At 31.6% G+C, this 19,691-nt stretch overlaps 1 protein-coding gene across 2 annotated transcripts in view; it reads right to left on the reverse strand.

Moving 5' to 3' along the window:
- Su(z)12 (Polycomb protein Su(z)12) overlaps positions 1–19,691 on the reverse strand; it is a 130,025-nt gene that overhangs the window by 25,773 nt on the left and 84,561 nt on the right. Inside the window, exons 6-8 of one of the 2 annotated variants that reach the window (XM_085824984.1) lie at positions 16,870–16,962; positions 9,136–9,333; positions 3,619–3,827 (exon numbers count right to left, since the gene is read on the reverse strand). In XM_085824984.1, coding sequence (XP_085681110.1) covers positions 3,619–3,827; positions 9,136–9,333; positions 16,870–16,962 — 500 coding nt within the window. Of the gene's footprint in view, positions 1–3,582; positions 3,828–9,135; positions 9,334–16,869; positions 16,963–19,691 lie in introns of both variants that reach the window. The other variant, XM_085824983.1, reaches the window with a different exon arrangement.

Here is a 19,691-nt window from a genome sequence, read left to right on the forward strand (position 1 = left end):
CTAAATTTTATGATGATAGTCGCGAATTTGAAGGTTTTCGGATATCACAAACTAAAGCTGAAATTTTCTATTAATGGATTTAGTAAAGAAATGTGGAGAAGCGGTAATAAATGGAAGATAATATAAAAGACGTTTTTCATTGTGATGACAATGCTCCTCAGTTATCACTCAATTAATAAATGGTGAAATCTGTAGTATGACTATATCCAGAAAATACCGTTAACGATAGTGAAGATATTGAAAATGAAAAAATTTCGATTGACAAGTTAGTCTGGATTCTCAACACAGCAATTACAGGACTTCAACAATGGAAATTTGTAATTAAACAAAAATTACGCCTTTCTTCAGAATTAAAGAGGAAGTATTAACAAAAAAATGAAGCAATTTAACTTACATTGAAAGAAATGTTTAATAAAGTAAACAAATAAATATTAAGCTCTTTTTTGTTGTTGTTCTTGTGTGTGTGTGTGTGTAAATTTTGATTCCTTTTCGATTATAATTGCTTCATTATTTCATAAACCTTGATTTTATATTTCTAATTTTATAATTTCTCATGCCATCTTACTAGATTTAAACTGATGACCTAATATCCAGAAAAATCCCAAATCCGCAATCGCGGAAATCCCGTTGAGTCTGGATCTTGGACTTTGTACTGTATCAGTATTTAAATTTCAATTAAAACCCAAATTTAATTTGAATTGAGCTTTTATATTTTAGTTCTTTGATCCACTGTATTATTTAAATCAGCAAAGAAGATGGAAGCATCAATGTCACCTATCACAACATGTAGAAAATTTTGCTTTCTCTAAGTTCACTCAAAACTTACTTTTTACAGATGATTTTTCTGTTCTATGGAAACATTCAGAAGATTAACTTACACTTCGTTATCTTTTATTTCAGAGAATTTCCTCAATTTATAATCAACAGAGAAGTCAATAATAAGCATTAAATTTCTTGATCTTTTAAGAAATGGCAATTCTCTTTGGACTACTATCACAAACCAACTGACAACCTAGCAATAATCCCATTCCACTCTTTTTTTCTTTCTTCTTTGTCCGTATAAAAAAAAGCTACCTCTTATTTTTACTTGAAATATACCAAGGATTTCTGTTATACACCTAAGTTTTACGAAACTGAATATAATTGCATACTACAAATTGCTGAAAACAATAGATACGCTCCCGATTTTGTGGAAAACCTCGACCAAGAAAACCAATAAACAAGCTTCTACAGTCATTTCCCCAAAAATAAAGTTGTTACCAATCAAGCATCAAATAACAATAAATTTGAGCAAATTTATTACAACTTTTCCCATACTACTTGATCCACAGGCATCCTGGTTATGACTGATTCATACATGTCCCTTAAGGAATGGAACATTAAAAGATACAAATGGCATAATCTCAGTCCCATTCATCTAGAAACTGTTCAGATCAGATAAATCAGTAGTCGCCACAATAGATATTTCACACTATCCCAATTTGCAACAAAGATGCAAGAAGGGAAATCCAGTATATCTGCTCAACATCCAGAAAACTATCAATAAGAATTGCAAAATAAAATTATAACTACAGGCTCTCTGTGAACCAGTTCATCAACAAAAATAACACGTCTTTAGTCAAATACTTCACACTTAATAACTGAATTTGACAAGGCCAAAATCATTGCCAAACCCTAGCATGAAAACAGCCTCAAAATTCAAGCAGCACTTGAAATCACCACCAAGCCATGTTGCAATCTTCCATAGAGATACAGGTAGAAGTAGATGGGATGCTAAAAATTCACTATTGGTCATACAGGCATAGTCTTGCTTCACTAACTGTGCAGTTCTGTGCCAGTTTTGAAGAAAAACTCTCAAAGGTGGTCCAAGGGTCTCCAACCCTCTTCCCCTACTACCAACTTCTCGAGAGATTTTCCAACTCACTATGTATTTTGAAAGCCCCCTCGCCGTGGAGATACTATATGCTTACACACATCCACGACTTCTGCACTTGAACTCACGGTATGATAGTGAGTGTCACTAACCATTATATGGGCTGAATGGCCAATTTTCCATACACCTGTACAGCAATTCTTAGATAGCTCACCTGCAAAAACAAACAAAAATTCAAACGTGATGACACCATCCATTTTAGCTCCAAGTGACGAAGTAGACAAGCAGTCTGTGACAGTTCCTGTACTTTTATTTATGTTTAAATGTGGTTCCAGCATGTCAACTTATTAAGTATTTTATCTCCACTGTATTATTTTAACGGTCACTGAAATTTTTTCGGAGTGTGCGGGTTTACCAAATTTTTAAGTTTACAGAAACCTTTTCTTAACAGAAAATTTTTCAATTAAATATGAAATGCCAACTGAAAAGCTTTTAATAATAAATATACAAATAAAGAATTTAATCCCCCTCCCCCCTCAGCAGGGTGTAAAATAAAACTACACCTCCTTCAGTTTATAATAATATTCCGCTAAGTAGCATTAATGCCTTAACAGCCAATTTTTATGAAGTTTTTACAATTTTTACAAAAAATGTCTTAGTTTTATCTGATGCCTAAAACTTATGTCTTAGTTTAACTTATGCCTAAAAAAAGTATATGACTTTTAATAAATTTAAAAGTTTTTATAAAGGCATCAAAACAAAACTGCAGTTCAGCGGATTACAAATCCGTTTTTTAAGGACATTTTTTGCAGACATTCTAGGTTCAGCTTCAAATCCGTTCTCTTTATTACGCGTTACCACCTCATCTGGTGAATAAATCAGTATTTTAGTGCTTTTGAGACTAATTTGCATAAAAAAAATTTGATTCGATGATTTGTGAATTTTATCGTTGTTTAGGTCATAATTGAAATAATGATAATACATTAAAATTATTTTTTTTTAAAAGAGAAGCAATAATTAAAAAATGTATTTTGTTTCCCTCTATCATGTTTTAAGACATTTTAACTTCCAATTTGCTAATTTTTTATTCTGAAATTTAAATACAATAATAAAATGCAACAAAACACAATTTCAAAATTATTTTTTAATAAGAATAAAAAAAACTATTGTTAGCACACTAGATTTAAATTCACTTGCCCAATTTTGCACTGCATATGTAAAGTCCCCCCCCCCTTGCATATGTTCCAAAATATTCACATGTGTCACTTTTTTCCAACAAAATTCACTTTAATCTCCCTCCCCCAAAGAAATGTTGTGATTTTTACATGACAGGTATGTAATAACTTTGAACTGCATAAACTACTGGTATGTAATAACTGCATAAATTAATTCTTCACAAAAACAAAACCATACACACTGGTAAAAAATACCTGAAAATTTTAAAACCCTAATATGTTGAATATCTTGATCAAAGCACATACTGATTGATGGCTAAACCGGTTTTAGTCATCAATCAGTATGTACTTGATACAAAACATAGTAAAAAATAAAGGGGGGGGGGGCGCTAATTTGCAACATAGGGAGACTGCATGTCAACAGCATCATACAGTGAAGGAGAAATATACTACAGCTAAGAGTTAACCTATTCACTTCCTGCACATATAACATCCCCATGCATAATCTATATCTACCAATCATATGGACTTTACCTCATATTGTGATAAAGTCACATTTGTGATCTGTACCTTCTCTTTGCCTTCGGGAAATGTTTCCCAAGACGATAACTTCTTTGGTGAATTCCTTTGCCCCACTTCTTGTAATACTAATTGATATTCGCCATCCGTCAGTAAACATCTTTGGTGCTTATCGTAGACTACAAGTTCAGCTCCATAGTATCGAACTTCATCATTCTGCGTCTTTAAATGTTTCCTTTTTTTCTGAGCAGGTTCATCCACTTAAAGGAAAGATATATTAAACTTACAAGTGGAACAAAACACAAATTACAGTAAAATCTCTCCTAACTGGCAGGCAATATCAAAATAAAAACATTTTTGAAGAACTAAATTTACATTCAAAATTTAGATTTATGAGATAAAAAATATATATAATGAGCAAAAACTATAGAAATGTGGAAAACATTTATATTGTATTTGTTCCGCTAACTTAACATGCCTTATTCAACCACTGGGTCAAAGAAATATGATGAGTATAAATTACTGATGGCTTTTTATGCATCTAATGTGTAAACTTTGAAGGCAGTGTCCATGACTTTCAGCAACAATTCAGACTGCAAGACGCCTGATTTAATTTTGTCCTATGCATTTAACGATGTAACATTATTTTACATTGTTGCTGGCATAAACTGTGGCTCAAAATCAGTTTGTACAAGATTCTCTTGCTTATAAAATACAATCTGTGCCTATGATCGGCATCAATGTGTTTAGTTAACATATTCGGCAAAGATTAGTATTAATGAACACAAAATGCAAGTTTGGATGGACAATTCCCTTGAGATGCTACGAAATAACTGGACATGTATTGGTAAAGGGGTTATTTTCAAATGCAGTTAAATTTTGTTTTTCTGAAATATTAAATCATGTGCATGCGTTTTAATTTTAAATAGTGTGTATCTATATATATTTTTGAAATCCTACCCCATTTATTGAAGAAAACTGCATGGAAAAAAGTATATGATTTTTAATATTATTTACTTAATTGCAGTTGACAGATTTAAAAAAAAATTGCATGACAGATTTCAAATGCTGCAACTTCTATAGATAGTATCACAAAACAAGTAAATTAAAGAAATATATATGTAATTATCTGGAAAAATCTCTTATCCAGAATCGACCAGGTCTTGTTGCAATCAGCTAAAAGGGATTCTAATGCTTTTACTTTGTTATTTATTTTTTAGATGGCTGCACTGAAATTGGTTGTTGTTTTAATTCTTTACTTTTCCCCACCATAAATAAATAATAATCAATAAAATGCATTTTCAGATTTAAAAATATGTGTTGCCAGTTTACATGCTACATGATCACTAACAATCAGCATAAACAAATCCTGTCTATGGTCAGGGTTTGTACACATTTCTGCGCATGGAAATTAAGTACTTTTAAGGACCACTAATGAAAAAAATAATTAAGGACCTATGAGCAAACGGGAACTGAACAAATTCAATTAAAAATATTATTCTATGCCTGAATTTCACTTTTGTAATACCATCCTAAAAATAAAATAGATCCCTAAGCAGTATGCATTATTACTAAACATGAATTAACTAACATAATTATTAATAAGTTTGAGAATAAAATAGACTTCATGCAGTTTATCAAGTAGCATTAAATATTTTACACTTATAATAGTTGGACATATTTAAAAGAAGATAAGAGACATTTATGTTTTACTAATAGTTAGCTTTATGCTGGTTTCCCCCCCCCCCACATACTTGGTCAGTTTAGAGGTTTAGGAAATAGTAGGGAGATTTTATGTCAAACGACATAGGTTAAAATGAGAAGTGAGATCATAATCAGCATGATTCATAACAAAAGACTGAATGTTCTCCCTCTGCTGCTTGTCTATAGATAGACCTGCTGATTGGAAGAAACCTGAAAGGCCTGATGTAGGCACGGTTGACAAGCGTTGAAAGTTAGTCAAGCTCTGCTTAATGCAGTTAATGTCATAGCTTTGTGTAGAGTTCCAGGGGTTGTAACCCAGTTACTTTAAGGTTCTAATAAGCCATTAAAGTGCCAGAGGTGATAAGTTGTTTTATATATAAGTCTCAGTAGATGCAAAGAATAAGTTTTACTTGATGGTTACTTGATGGGTGTTGGATGATCTGAGACAATTACATGGGAAAAATGCTTACTATGAAAAAATTAAAAAGAAGACATTTTAATTAATTACATAGCTAATTTTGCTTTTACTAAGAGCTGTTTCATAAATTATGCTTTATAGCTATATACCTTGTTGTTATATACTTGTCGTAGTCCACCGAAGGAGTCTGTTAGTGTATCGTGGTTAGTGCATCGTCGAGAGAGCGTGTTGAGCACCGGGAAAGACTGAATCGAAGAGTCAGGAGCTGTGCTCGTGTGTCGTCGGGTGCATCGCGAGTTGTAGCGTGGAGAGTCTCGAGAGTACGTGGAATTCCGAGAATGACCAAGCAGAGTCGGGATTTGTACTCCGGAAAGCAGAGTCGGCTGCTTTGCAGGAAGCTGTCTCCACAGTTATAGCCTGATAACCTGAAGGCTGTGTCGCTGATCGTGTCAGCGTATTTATAGTAGATCTTCGACGACTGTAAAACGTGTTTTGGGGCTGTCCTGACAATACTGGCAAACAAAGTGTGTTTCGATACTTCATAAAGTGTCGTCGTTATTCACTCCAAATCTACGAACCCCATACGAACGTGAAGGAAGAAAATAACGTAACAACTGCTGTCAGAAGAATAGGTAGAGGAAAAACGTAACAATATAATTCTAATATTATAACAATATTAGGCATGTATGTAACAATTTATGTAACAATATCATTCTAATATTCCATTATTTTAATGAAATTTATCAATGTTATGATGTTTAAACAAATTATAACCCATGAACCCATTCAAAAGATAACCATAAACGTCAGTGAACTGCCAAAAATATTCCTCCAAAATGCTAATTCACACTCAAAATGGCAGTCATAAAAACAGAGAGAAATTTCAGATGATTAAAATTAAGGACTTTTAAAGACCAAAAATCGATTTAAAAAAATTTAAGGACTCTTAAGAATCGTACGAACCCTGTATGGAGCACACAACATGGAAAATAAATACATATGGGATTATAGCAATATAACTGCCAACATCAGAATATTAAAAAGTGGGAGCTTCCGAAAAGTTCATGTGCTGCTGGGCAACACCACTTCAAAGGAACTCCAACCTGATTTAAATTGACCTCATAATACATGATTCAAGTTTTTTAACTATTTATAATATGATTCTGATGTATAATATATTAATACTTAATTATACTAAATTCTATGTTCCTTGCTAATTTAATTCTGTAATTTTTTACACTCTTATACCAAGAAATTTAGAGTAGTGAAGGGAAGATCTATTTATCAAAAAACTTTAAAATAAAAATAATTAATGCACATACTTTTTTTATTGTGAGGATAAACTTAGTAATATACCATATAATAATGCAAAGCAAAAAAGAAATATTAACTGAATTAACATTGGTTGAATCTTCAGAAAAAAGCTCTACAGACGTCTACGATATATTAACCTTTTCTTAGTCTGCAATACACACACCACATGTTCAGCTCTTTTGTGCCAGTACAGTCCATATCACATGTCATGCGGCAAAAAGAAAAATTACATCGGTGAAAGTGAATACATTACACCTTTCATTATATTTTATGATTATTTTTTGTATTTCTGAATACTGCTAAAAGAAGGTGCGATTAGTCCCACTTTCTTCATATTTTTCCACCGAGATTCCCCACCTTGAACGGAAAACATAATCATTTTGTATTTTCTGTAATTTTGCCATCTTTAATGATAAAATAGAATTTATGATGGATTTACAATGTGAATCTGAGAGCAGTGAATAAAACAGCTAAGATTTGAAGTGAATACCCAGATCAGATACCAGCATCTAAATTTTATAGTCTCAATCACTTGTCTATTATATTCTCTCAAATAATATTATTTAAAAAACATGAAAAAAAAAGTACTTCTGCATGTTCTCTTTTGTACAAGCATCAAACATTATACCCATCACTCCAAAGTGAATGTTACATAATTTCAAAATGATCAATAATAAAACTATGCAATAATGGACCTTTTTGTATGATTTTCATAAATCAGAGTTGCCACTCAAACAGGAGAATGAAATTCCCTGACTTTTCCATGTTTTCCACGTGTGTTTCAAGAAAATTCCAGGCTATCCACATAGTGCATGCTGGCTTTGCTGAGCACAAATTAATTATAGTACCACTTGAAAACAAAAAAATTTGCCAGTTATATATGACTATATAATATATATATATCCCCAAATAGGAGTTGTTTCCTCCTCTGAGGATTGAGATTAGAATCTGCTCAATCGAGATTTAAAAATGTCTTTACTGCAGACATTTTGCAGCTAAAGGAAGAAAGAAGTCTAGTTAATGATGTTTTAAAACAAACTCAAATATTTTATATTTGTTTAGCAGCACATATAAGTAAATAATTATGCACTAAATTTCATGATGGTACATCACATTACTGCTAGAATTAGTTTCATAAGTATGCTAGAGAAAATTGCCTGAATTTTGAAAGTATTACTAACTAATAATAAATAAATTTAGAAGGAAGAAGTTACATACGAATAACATTAATATAAAGTTCATTACGTAAGAATTAAAAACTGAATGACAAAAATCGATGGTAGTTTGGTGAATATATATAGTAAGCAGTTAGCCTAGATGATTATTATTTTTTTTATTTATTTTACTGCGAAATGACAAATAAGGCATTTAAGAAAGAAGAAAAAGGTTTAAAAGATTTTGCTTTATATGAGAATGGGAAGAATTTGCTTTCGTTCAATATGCACTGCACATACGAATCTCTGGATTTTCGAGGTTACTGGAAACCAAAGATACTGGAAACTTGCTTTCTCTTTTTAAAAGACAACCTGATTAGCTCTGAGAAAACCAGCTCCACGCCAGCAGTCCGAATGACATTCACGTGATACACGACTCGCCCAGAAAGAGATCGCTTCAAACATTGGCGCAAAAATTGCTTTTTTGGGGATTGCAGTATGAAATTCCCTGACTTTTCCAGATTTTGACTAAACTACTTAAATTCTTTGATTTTTCCCAGACTTTTTGGGCCAATTTTTGAATTCCCTGACTTTTCCATGTTTTTCAAGTAGTGTGGCAACCCTGATAAATTTATCAGAGAATCATACCCGTTAATCTTCAGATTCAAAATGTGACAAATCCTGTCATGATAGCAAGAATCTATTTTTCTTGTTTAGCAAGAAAATTCTACCTTTTGATTTTTCAATGTAGATTCAAACAAAAAAAAAAAAAAAAAAAAAGGGCGGGTGGGGAGACAGAGAGAAAGTAATAGAGTTTTTGTGCTGGACAAAAAGTAACAAAACAGTTAGCAAATTTTTAGATATATATACTTAAACATTACATGATTAGAAACACTGAAAGATAATAAGAAAGTAACAGCAAAGCTGAGCAAAATAAACCAACTTTGAATAACAGTAACTATATGCAAATGTACTCACAGATATCTGACATATCTCCATTACAGTAGCCATTAACTTTCATTTTGTTCATCGGACATGTGGCACGCAATAAAAGTACATAAGACTTGACTAGATGTCCATTATGTAAATTAAAATTATCATTTGGTACAGAAATGGCAGTGACTTTGGCAGGAGGATTACTGACATCAGGATTCCTGTGAACTTCACACTTTCCCACTGCAATAAAAATTTACATCAAATAAGCAAAACTCAAGTTTTAAACAATTGCTGATACAATAATACATTTTCTTTCTTTACTCTTTCCTTCTTACACCACCACCAATAGATCTGAATTTTTGCTAAGAATATTTATGCAGAATCATGAAGCTGTATAAACAAAAAACTGAAAGTATACTTAAAAATATAATTATGGGAACTTATACAAAATTTGAAACATATACAGCTAATCCTCATATAACATGGTAGATAGGTTCCTAGAAAATACCACGTCGTATGAGATCCAGAGTTAGTATAAAAAGGAAGTAGTTACGTTCCGAAAATTTATTAAAAACATTTTTTTTTTAATTCTACATAAACAACTTAATTTTTATTAAGCATATATATGTATGTACAACACAGAACAAAAAATATTACATATTTTAATTTAATGCAACTTTAGTTTAATAAATTTCTTCGTCGTCACTGCTCAGTATAATTAGCCAAGACCATTTTTCGGTGGAATGAGATCGCTTTCACTTTCAGAATTTCTTTCTTCATTTGAAGTTCTGGCATTTTCTTCTCTCCTTAAAAAATCTGTAATTTTATTTGCTTATTAGTTCTTACTAACTGTAATTTTATTTGCTTATTAGTTTTTCATGTAAATTTCTTGATATGGAGCTAGACAGTTTTGCAGTTCCCTTTTGAATTTTCGGCTTAATTCATCAGAAGGGTCGGCAATCAAGAAAAATGATTTGAGATTTTCAGCTAAACTTAAGCCTTTTTTTTTTTTAATTAATGTTAAATTATTTACTGCACTATCTTCATCAGTGCTAGTGTCTTCAGAATCAATTTGATTAGCGGCTTCGGATGCCATTTCCATCAAATCTGTTTCGTCAATTTTTTCTTCCGCTAATAAATCTTGAACACCCTCAACAGCCATGTCAATAAAACCTTCCCCTCCGACTGATTTAGCAAGTTTTAATAAGCCAACAATTTCATTTTCTGATGATTCACGCAAGTTTTCTATTTCATCTGAAGAGGGATATATCTTCTTCTAACATACATTTCATGTTGATGCTTTCAGTTCTTTCAGAGACAAAGATACGATGTTAATACAGTGCTCGATAGAAAATGTGTTCCAAGCTTCTATTACCTTAATTGATTTTGTATCAGTTACGTCTAAAATGCACTGCAATGGTCTTCTTATGTAATATGTTCTAAAGGTATAAATAATATCTGGATCTAATGGTTGGAGTAATGAAGTAGTGTTGGGTGGCAGGAACAGTATTTTGACGTTGGGATGATTCAAATCTTGTAGGTGACATGGAACATTATCTAATAATAACAGAGCCATAAGATCAAAATTTTCTGCCTTAAATAACGTTCAGCGCCTGGCGCAAAAGAATTTAAAAGCCAAGCTTTAGCTTAACAATCAATGTCCTAGCAACTTCATAATCAACCGATGCAGATTCTCCTTGAATTCTTATGCTATGAGTTGCAAGGCGCTTTTTGAAATTTTCGAATAAACCTTTACTTGCCAGAAAATCTGGGTTAACAGAGGATTCTCCATGTTCTTTAAGTTACTTGAAAAATTTGAGTGCTTATTGTTTAATGAAACGGAATTCTTTTTTGACAGCTGTCATCAATCCAAATGCTGAGTGCCTTTTCTATCTTTTCAATTATTGGCGCCTGGGGAAACTGCATGTTTTGCGAAGTTCCTGCAGCAACTGCATTTCTCTTAACAGTCCAGACTGTTGCTTCATTCAAATTAGACTGAAACTTAATGCCTTAAAGATGAAAAAGTTATTCTTTAACACACGGTGACTAGTGACTAGACACAGACTGCTGACCAGCAGCATGAGACACTTTTGTTTTCAGGCCACGGAGATGAGGATTCGAATTTTGGAATCCGAACGTGCTTGTTGTACGAATTAAGAGCGCTTATTGTGACCTCATATTATTCACCTTTTGTGATAATGAGGTTTTTTTCATTGTTGTGTGGTAATTGTGCTCTCTTGAGACTGAGTATCGTTTCTGTTGTGCAATTGGGCTTTGAAGATCATGGAAGGAAACGATTCTCCTCCATTACCGGTTAAGAATTCAATGGTCGCTCTCCACCACATGGCTCGTCTCCATGAGGACATTTGTTCTTACAGGTATAGGATCTTGGAAGATAACTGGCAGAACTTAAACGAGGATTCTTATGTTTTAAATGACTATATGGGTGCTTTGCTCAATATGGAAAATCTTCGTGCGGAGTTCACAATTTATTCAGATTACTAGGGCAATTTTCTTATTGTGTTAGAGAAAAACTGTGTTGTAGGTGGGTTCTCCCAATTTATGAATCGTATTATAGCGAAATTGTGTTACAGGATGCCGTGCTCTAGGAGGGCTACCTGTATGTTGAGCAGCAAGTAAAATCTGACATATGAAGAATAAATTAAAAAAAAATTCCTATGCTTCGTCTTTACATGAGATATGTTTTTCCTATGCTTCAGGATTATTCACATCCCTAATTTTAATATTCAATAGAATCTCCGTGCTTATGACGTACTTCCAAATACACACGCAATAACAGCTAATCCTTGTGTACATATACTATATGCCTATTGGAATACATATGCATTTTATACCCTTCACATTGTATGTATTGTATTTCTCTTATAAGTGATTTTGGCCGTAAAAATTTTCCCTTTTCCTAAAATTTACTTGGTTCTGAAAAAATGCTTCTTTTTATAATGATTCACAAACAGATGAGTAGCTAAAAATTGCAAAGATAACTAAATAATTTTTTTTTTTTTTTTTTTTTTGTATGAACATTATTCAGAAAGTTGTCAATGGTTGACTTATGGTGTTATCACTTCTAGTGACAGTCCCCACTAGATGGGACTTTTCCGAGAAACGAGATTCTGGTAGCACTGGTTTAAACAGGAGGATTCCTAGAAGAAAGAGCTCCGCTGGAAGCGAAGTCCCGACTATTTGCGGAAATTGTGTAGCTGCCACGTGGGACTTTTTTCAAACCTTACTAAAAATGTCTCGCTGGAGCTCTGTCCTGCATAGAGACAATCAGACGAAAGTTCTGCTTCTGAAGAATCACGTAATCCCAATCTGAGCAATAATCGATTACTGTTTGGCGTCAAGTCTTTGTATTGAATGAAAATGGTAACCTAGCTACGTGGGTTTCCTGGAAATGCGCAGGTTCTGAGAATTGTCCCTTTCAACGTCCAGTCCTGCGCAGCCGAAACACACTGTGATACTTTAAAACTGCAGATGCAAATCATTAGAAAATACTATTTTTTTAGTAATAAATTTAAATGACCTATATGTATAAATTTATTACAATTAATTATATTATTAATTTTTATTTTTTTTATTTTTTCAAAGAGATAACCATCTACTACAGAAGATCTGTTATATTTACAATAACCATAAAACAATATTTACCCTATAGTATAACTTTTTAATTACTTGAAATGCTAAGACGATTAATGTGATATCTGAAGGAAATTAAATAATAAAAATACCATGATTAATCAGATTTTTGTCATCAAATATATATATTATGATTATAGCAAGACCCAAAATATTACATAATACGAAAAGCATACAGTCTTAGCTTTTCAACAATGATAAATACAAGGATGAATGATGAAAACAATGAACTATGACAATAAGAGCAATAACATGAAACAATGGCAATTAATTTTATTCTACTAAAGTTTACATGAAATTTACTTTGAAATAAATAATTATTTTGCATTTATAATTCTGACTTAAAATTTGTACAGACTTTGACAAAATGACTTGTCATTTTGTCAACACAGAACAACAATGAACATTAATTTTTTGTCATGAGAAAAATCTCATCTTATCTGAATAAACAACTCAGTTTTGTTATTTTGTACAATTATTTTGAATTGGCAATTTTGACTTTAAATTTGTGCAGACTTTGACAAAATGACTTTATCTCATCTTATCTGAATTAATAACTTAGTTTCAAGTTTTACAGAATGTAGGATGGAATTATCGACGATAACAAGGATCAATGGCAGAGATAAAGAACTATAACAAGGAACAATGACAGCTAACTCATATAATAGCATGAATTTCACAGTTTACTTTGAACTTATAGTTGTTGAATATATAGTTATAGTTGTTGAACTTATAGTTGTTATGTTGAATATTGATTGAAAATAAGCTGTAAACTCTTCACAATTCTACACAAGAATAATAATTTATTTTTCCTGTAAAATTAACATGACTGACATACTAAGATCAAATACTTAACAGCTCCAAATAACTGATGCTATTTGAATTACCAGTTACATTTTATTTTTATTTTACAAGGAGGAAACATTCAAATTCTCAAATCTCGCAAATCTTCAAAAATACTTTAATTTTTAAACCTTCAATATTAGCCCCTTTTTCTATTTGAATCCCACGAAATGAAATCGTCAAACATCTTAACTGAAAATTTTGAAACATCAGTTTTATCAAGTCACTAAAAAATGAATGCGATTTTTAAAATTTCAGAGGCATTTGATTCCCTTAAATTTCCCTTGTGATGTCCCCGGACGTCACACATTTCACTACAGCACCCAAATCAAAATCAAAATTCTCACTGAAGAAACTGGTGCACAGCAGTTTCTCGAAAATTTTTGAAATGAACTCCCATATGCTTGGGATTTAGTCAACCTACTACGAATAGCTTCCTGAATGTTTTGAAGAACAAATATCCAGCTGAATACAGCAAGTTCTATAGTTCACCATTTTGAAGTAATGAAGGTTTGAAATGTTTTCTGCAGGTATCTGGGGTTGTATGATTATAGAAAATCAAACATCGTATTTCAACACTGAAAACGTATACAGTCAAAAGTCGTTAATTCGGACACCCATAATCCGGACCTCAAAGCTACAAACTTTCTGCGCATGCGTCGCGTCCACGCAGGCGTTTGCGAGTGCGCATAAGACCTTTACGGCTGCGAATATGTTTGTGCGCATGCGCATTTAATGTGTAACAGACGGTATAAGCTACGCTAAAATGATCTAATTTAGTTAATGTTGCAGATTGCGTTGTTCCTTAATCTTCGAATTGGATCCGGTTTGTTATTTTTTGCAGACTGTTAGAGCAATTTCATAAAAGTAAGCTTGAACTTTCGATTATGTCAAATAGAATTTCCGATATATATTTACTAATATGTAATTTGTATCTACAAAGCGAAAGTATGTTTCGAAATCCGAAATCTGTTTATAAATTTCACGCCGCGGGTTGGAAGTCGATCTGTCAGCACTATCCTTATCTTCAGGGCAGACGTTTTTATTTTATTTGGCTTATAATTCTTTACTATAGAATTTCATCTCGATGTACTCCATCTTTGATATGATTTAAATCAAGTTCCTCGTCATTATAATTTGCTTCCGATAGTGAAGAAAGTGACCCACAGGTTATTGAAAACGAAAACATTTCGATTGACAAATTAGTCTTATTCTCAACACAGCAATTATAGGAGTTGAACAGCGGAACTTTGTAACTAAACAAGAAATTATGTCTGTTTAATAGAATTAAAGCGAAAGTATTATCACATGAAACGAAGCAACTTACATTGAAAGAAATGTTTAATAAAGTAAACAAATAAATATTAAGCTTTTTCTTTTTGTAAATTTTGATACCCTTTAGATCATAATTGTTGATTATTTCATAAATTACGGTTTCGTATTTTTAATTTTGTAATTTCTGCATGCCATCTTACCAGATTTAAACTGATGATCTATAATCCGGAAAAATCGATAATCCGGAATCGCCGAAGTCCTGATGAGTCCGGATTAACGACTGTTGACTGTATACCAAAACAGCGACAGAATTTTACATTGTAACGTGAGGTTTATTGTAGTTAGGTGATAAATCTTAATAATGTCTTCTGTTGAAATATCTGCTTTTGAGAAGAAAGTGTCAGGATGTACAGGGTGATCGAAAGCCAGGAAGACAAAAAATATCAATAGAAGGATACGTAATACTTGTAACATGGTAGAAAGGAAGAAGATTGTTTAGTAACCTGGGGGAGAAAATATATCTAGCTTCAACGCTGTCATTGGCATCAATATTACGTTACTTTCACTGATTTTTCATGACCAGACATAATGAACTTAGCACATGTCACTATATATTTTAAGTATGAGTAGTGGGATTTCATTCAATTATTAACCTTGAAATATGAAAAATTGGGAATTTCCAAAATGTAAATATATTAATATTTAATTACAATATTCTAAATTTTATATTCCATGGCTAACTTAATTTCGTAATTCTTTTGCACTTTCATACCAAGAAAAATTACAAGGAAAGAAGGCAGCTTTTATTTATCAAATAAAGTACATTTTAATATGATGAAAATAAAATTAATAATTAATGGGCACATTATTCTGTGGATTAATTCTGTGAATTATTTTGAGAAAAGCTTGTATCCTATAGGTTCCTTACCGCTTGATGCGACTTTATAAAATGAGGATTTGATAATAAAGATGAATAATTCCTCTCTCAAATAACTTGACAAAGCATGATTTAATGACAAGTGATTAAGCTGCAGTCAATCTAATGAAGAAGTCCAACCTCTCCACGACTAAAAATTTTTGACATGCACAATCTAGATAAAATTAATGTTGATCTTTGCCTAGGATGCCAAGAGATCATTATTTCAAGCTGTAAAACTGTGACTGTACAATACTGTTGCAAGTGGATGCAAACATTTTTCAGAAAAAGACACAAAAATCACCTGACTTGCTTACAGATGAGCATGCGAAGGTTGTAACCAAATACATTATTTTCTCAACAACCTTCGCATTTGTATTTTGTGCTATCCCGATGGTCGTTACATACTCTAAAAATAATTATAATTTGTGCAAATTGAATTACTATTTTATTTGCTACTCTGCTAATTCAATGTATGATGGACAATTTGAAATGGATTAAATTATTACACACATAAATTAATTAAAAAACTTAAATTACTAATTGATAAAGATGTGTGTCATTGCACAATTTATGTTTTGAACTGCAAAGGTATTTCAAAAATGAAATGACTGTTCGTTGCAGATGAATCCAACTTATGGGGTCAAAGAGCCTCAAGGGACTTGCAACCCAGTTTGACCACGCCTGTTGTATATCTAGGCACTATATATTCTAAGACTAATTATGGTTAATAAACTATTACAGATCAATTTACAAATTATGCCCATTGTTCGAAGATTCAATGTAAATCAAAGCCTATTAATCTCACATTTGGGGGGAAGGGAATAAAATAAAAAATAAATTACATAAATGCTAAAATTAGTTAAGATTTTTATTATAATTATTCCTTTTTAGGTTTTATGACAGTGATATACAAGAAGACAAAAGTATTTTGATAGTCTAAATATAACAGTTCAACAACTAAGACAAATAAATTAAAAAAAAAAAAATAAATAAATATAACAGTTCAACAATTGGGACAAACAAATTAAAAAAAAAGAGGGGGCAAAATTATACAGCACTAGAAATATTTTCAAACATATACATGCCTGATATTTGCATCACAGGAGATGATACATCTTTTCTTTTCTTATGACAAATTTTTAAAAGTGTTGCCTCTATGCAAACTGTGTCACCAGAACCTAAATAAATAAAAAAATAGCAAAAGAATTTAATACAACACACTGCAATTTACATTCTGCTATATTCACAATTCACACCTCTGAAAAATTCAGCATTTGATTTCTTTGACTTTCACTGATTTTTCATGACTAGACATAACTTAGCAAATTAGCAAAGTACATTTTAATATGATGAAAATAAAATTAATAATTAATGGGCACATTATTCTGTGGATTAATTCAGCAATGTTACCATATATTGATGAAAAACAAAATAAAATATAAATATTAACTGATTAAACATTGATTCAATAGTCATAAGATGTTCTACAAATGTCTACAATAGATTAAGACTATTCAAATCAAATAAAAATATTAATAAGAAAAATTATGCTGAAAATCACTAAGGATGAAAAAATGGAATTAGCACAATTCAGTTTTCATTATGAGAAGAAGCACGATTCAGTTTTCATTAAAAGAAGATGATGATGTCGACAGAGTCTCCTTTTTTAAAAACTACATCAACACAACTTCCTTTTTCTTTGACACTTGGTGGAACAATACTTTTCTAGAACTGCATTTGTTATATCTAAATCAGAGTTTCCCCCAAGGGGTCAATGAAATTTTAGATGGCAATCAAGGGGTGCATTGAGGGTCTACAGTCAAATAGGTTCTCGCAACTGATTTGCATACTCAAGATTCGATTACAAGAAAATCATTAATAAATATTATTAATTAGTAATTAATTGCTTAACACAAATCTATATCATAAAATGTCTTGCTTAACACATATGGATAAGATAAATTTTGTTATTGAATAGTCATCCTAGAGAATTGTCCCAAAATTAAAGTTATTACTGAACATTATGGACTTTTCCCTCTTCTTACTCAGTGGAAGCAAGCTTCCAATGAGTAAGTATTTTACTACAGAAATCAATAAATATTTTTAAACGATGTGATTAAGAATTCAGTTAAGTAATTTCATACCAAAATTTTAAAGAACTGCATCAATATGCATCCATCAGATCGATTAAAATAAAATTTTCATGCCATTAGAATCTACGATTTTGTTTCTTAAAACTTGTTTATATGTGTAATATTAAAAAAATAATAATAGATAAATCTAATAAACTATTTTTTTCTATTTCATAAATCTAATAAACTTTTTTAGTATTTGCTTATATTGTTAGTCTGATTATTATTTTATAGGTTAGTTATATACAATTATTTCTATTATGATTACAGTACATTATAGAGAAAAATGCAAGGGAGTCAATGAAGAAAAACATTCTTTTAAAAGAGGTAGCTGCATGAAAAGGGTTGGGATAAGTAGTAATTACTAGATTGCGTTACAAACTTCCGTGCCTTTTAACACTTTCGACCTGACTTTTGCATGATTAAAATTTAGCTATGTAAAGTAGTTTAATTTAATGTTGACATACTAAAAGAAGTGTAATATGAGGTTAAAGTTTTTAACTTTTCCTGTTTCCTGAAATCTCCTAGGACAATATATCACAATCGTATTGTCAACTGGGATTGTCCCAATCATCTAGGATATTACCCTTTCTCAGAAAACAAAACTAAAATTTATGGTAATATAAAATGTGAATATTATAAAACATAAACTCTGTCACATGCACTAGTTAATATATATCAAAAGTTTTCATAAACACAAACATAATATATCAGCATGTAGTAATTTGATCACTGATGGGACATATTAACCCACTGTTAAATATGATTGGGACAATATATTCCACAAAAAGAATTTATTCAAATTTCTTAAATCTGACATTAAAAATGTTAAATTACTACTTAAAAGAACAATAAGAACTATTTCATACCACGTATGCCTTAAATGTAATTGTACTATAAAATAAAATAAATAAATAAAAAAAAAGACAAATCGAAACTCGAGTAATCTGCGTGCTCAAAAACATAAGTGCATGATCTGCAATCTAAAAGTTTGCCAGGTTTCTTTAGTTCTATATTTGTTCCCTAATTCCTTAAAAAACACTGCAAATGTAAAAACCAATTTAAAAGTAGATTTTATTTACCCTACAGAGCATGAAATCTAATCTCTGGGGCATATGTGCCCATTAGGACTGAAAGGGTTAAACTTAAATCCTAATTACAATACCGTTTTAGAAAACTTTAAAAGCCTCTAAAATTTTATTTACCATTCAGCTAAAAGTTACAACTAAGGAAATTAACAAAAATTCACTTCCACCACTTGCAGCTCCACACTGTTAACATAAGTTTACACTTATAGTTACATAAACTGTTAACTACTGTAAGTGGAAAACTACCTTGTTGCACAGAACTCTAGCAGAATGCAGAATCGCTGCATTCTGGGCCTGAACTGCCAAAGCTCTCTCTCTAAATTTAGATTTTTGCATATTATTGAAACTCGCTTAATTTGCATTTTCTGGTGAAGTACACGAAACACCAGAAATGCAGGAAGTATTAAAGACAATGTGTTATTAAAAGTATCATTTTAAGAGGGAAAACTTAATTTCGAAAGAGATATTAATAATAAATATTTGTATATCGGTGCTTTAACCCTTTCCCATTTGTTTGTTTCAACTGACTTGATTTTTTTATGTACTCTTGGTAATTATCACAAAGAATTGAGAAATATTTTAAACATTTTATTTCAAAATGAGGGAATTCCAGCGGCCTGAGACAAATATGTCCCACTGGGTGGTAATGGTGGGACACATGCATCCCATTAGTACTAAACAGTTGAC

The sequence above is a fragment of the Stegodyphus dumicola genome, chromosome 10, assembly GCF_044657685.1.
Source record: "Stegodyphus dumicola isolate Sdum_Otavi_A_Nest chromosome 10, ASM4465768v1".
NCBI classification, from domain to species: Eukaryota; Metazoa; Arthropoda; class Arachnida; order Araneae; family Eresidae; genus Stegodyphus; species Stegodyphus dumicola.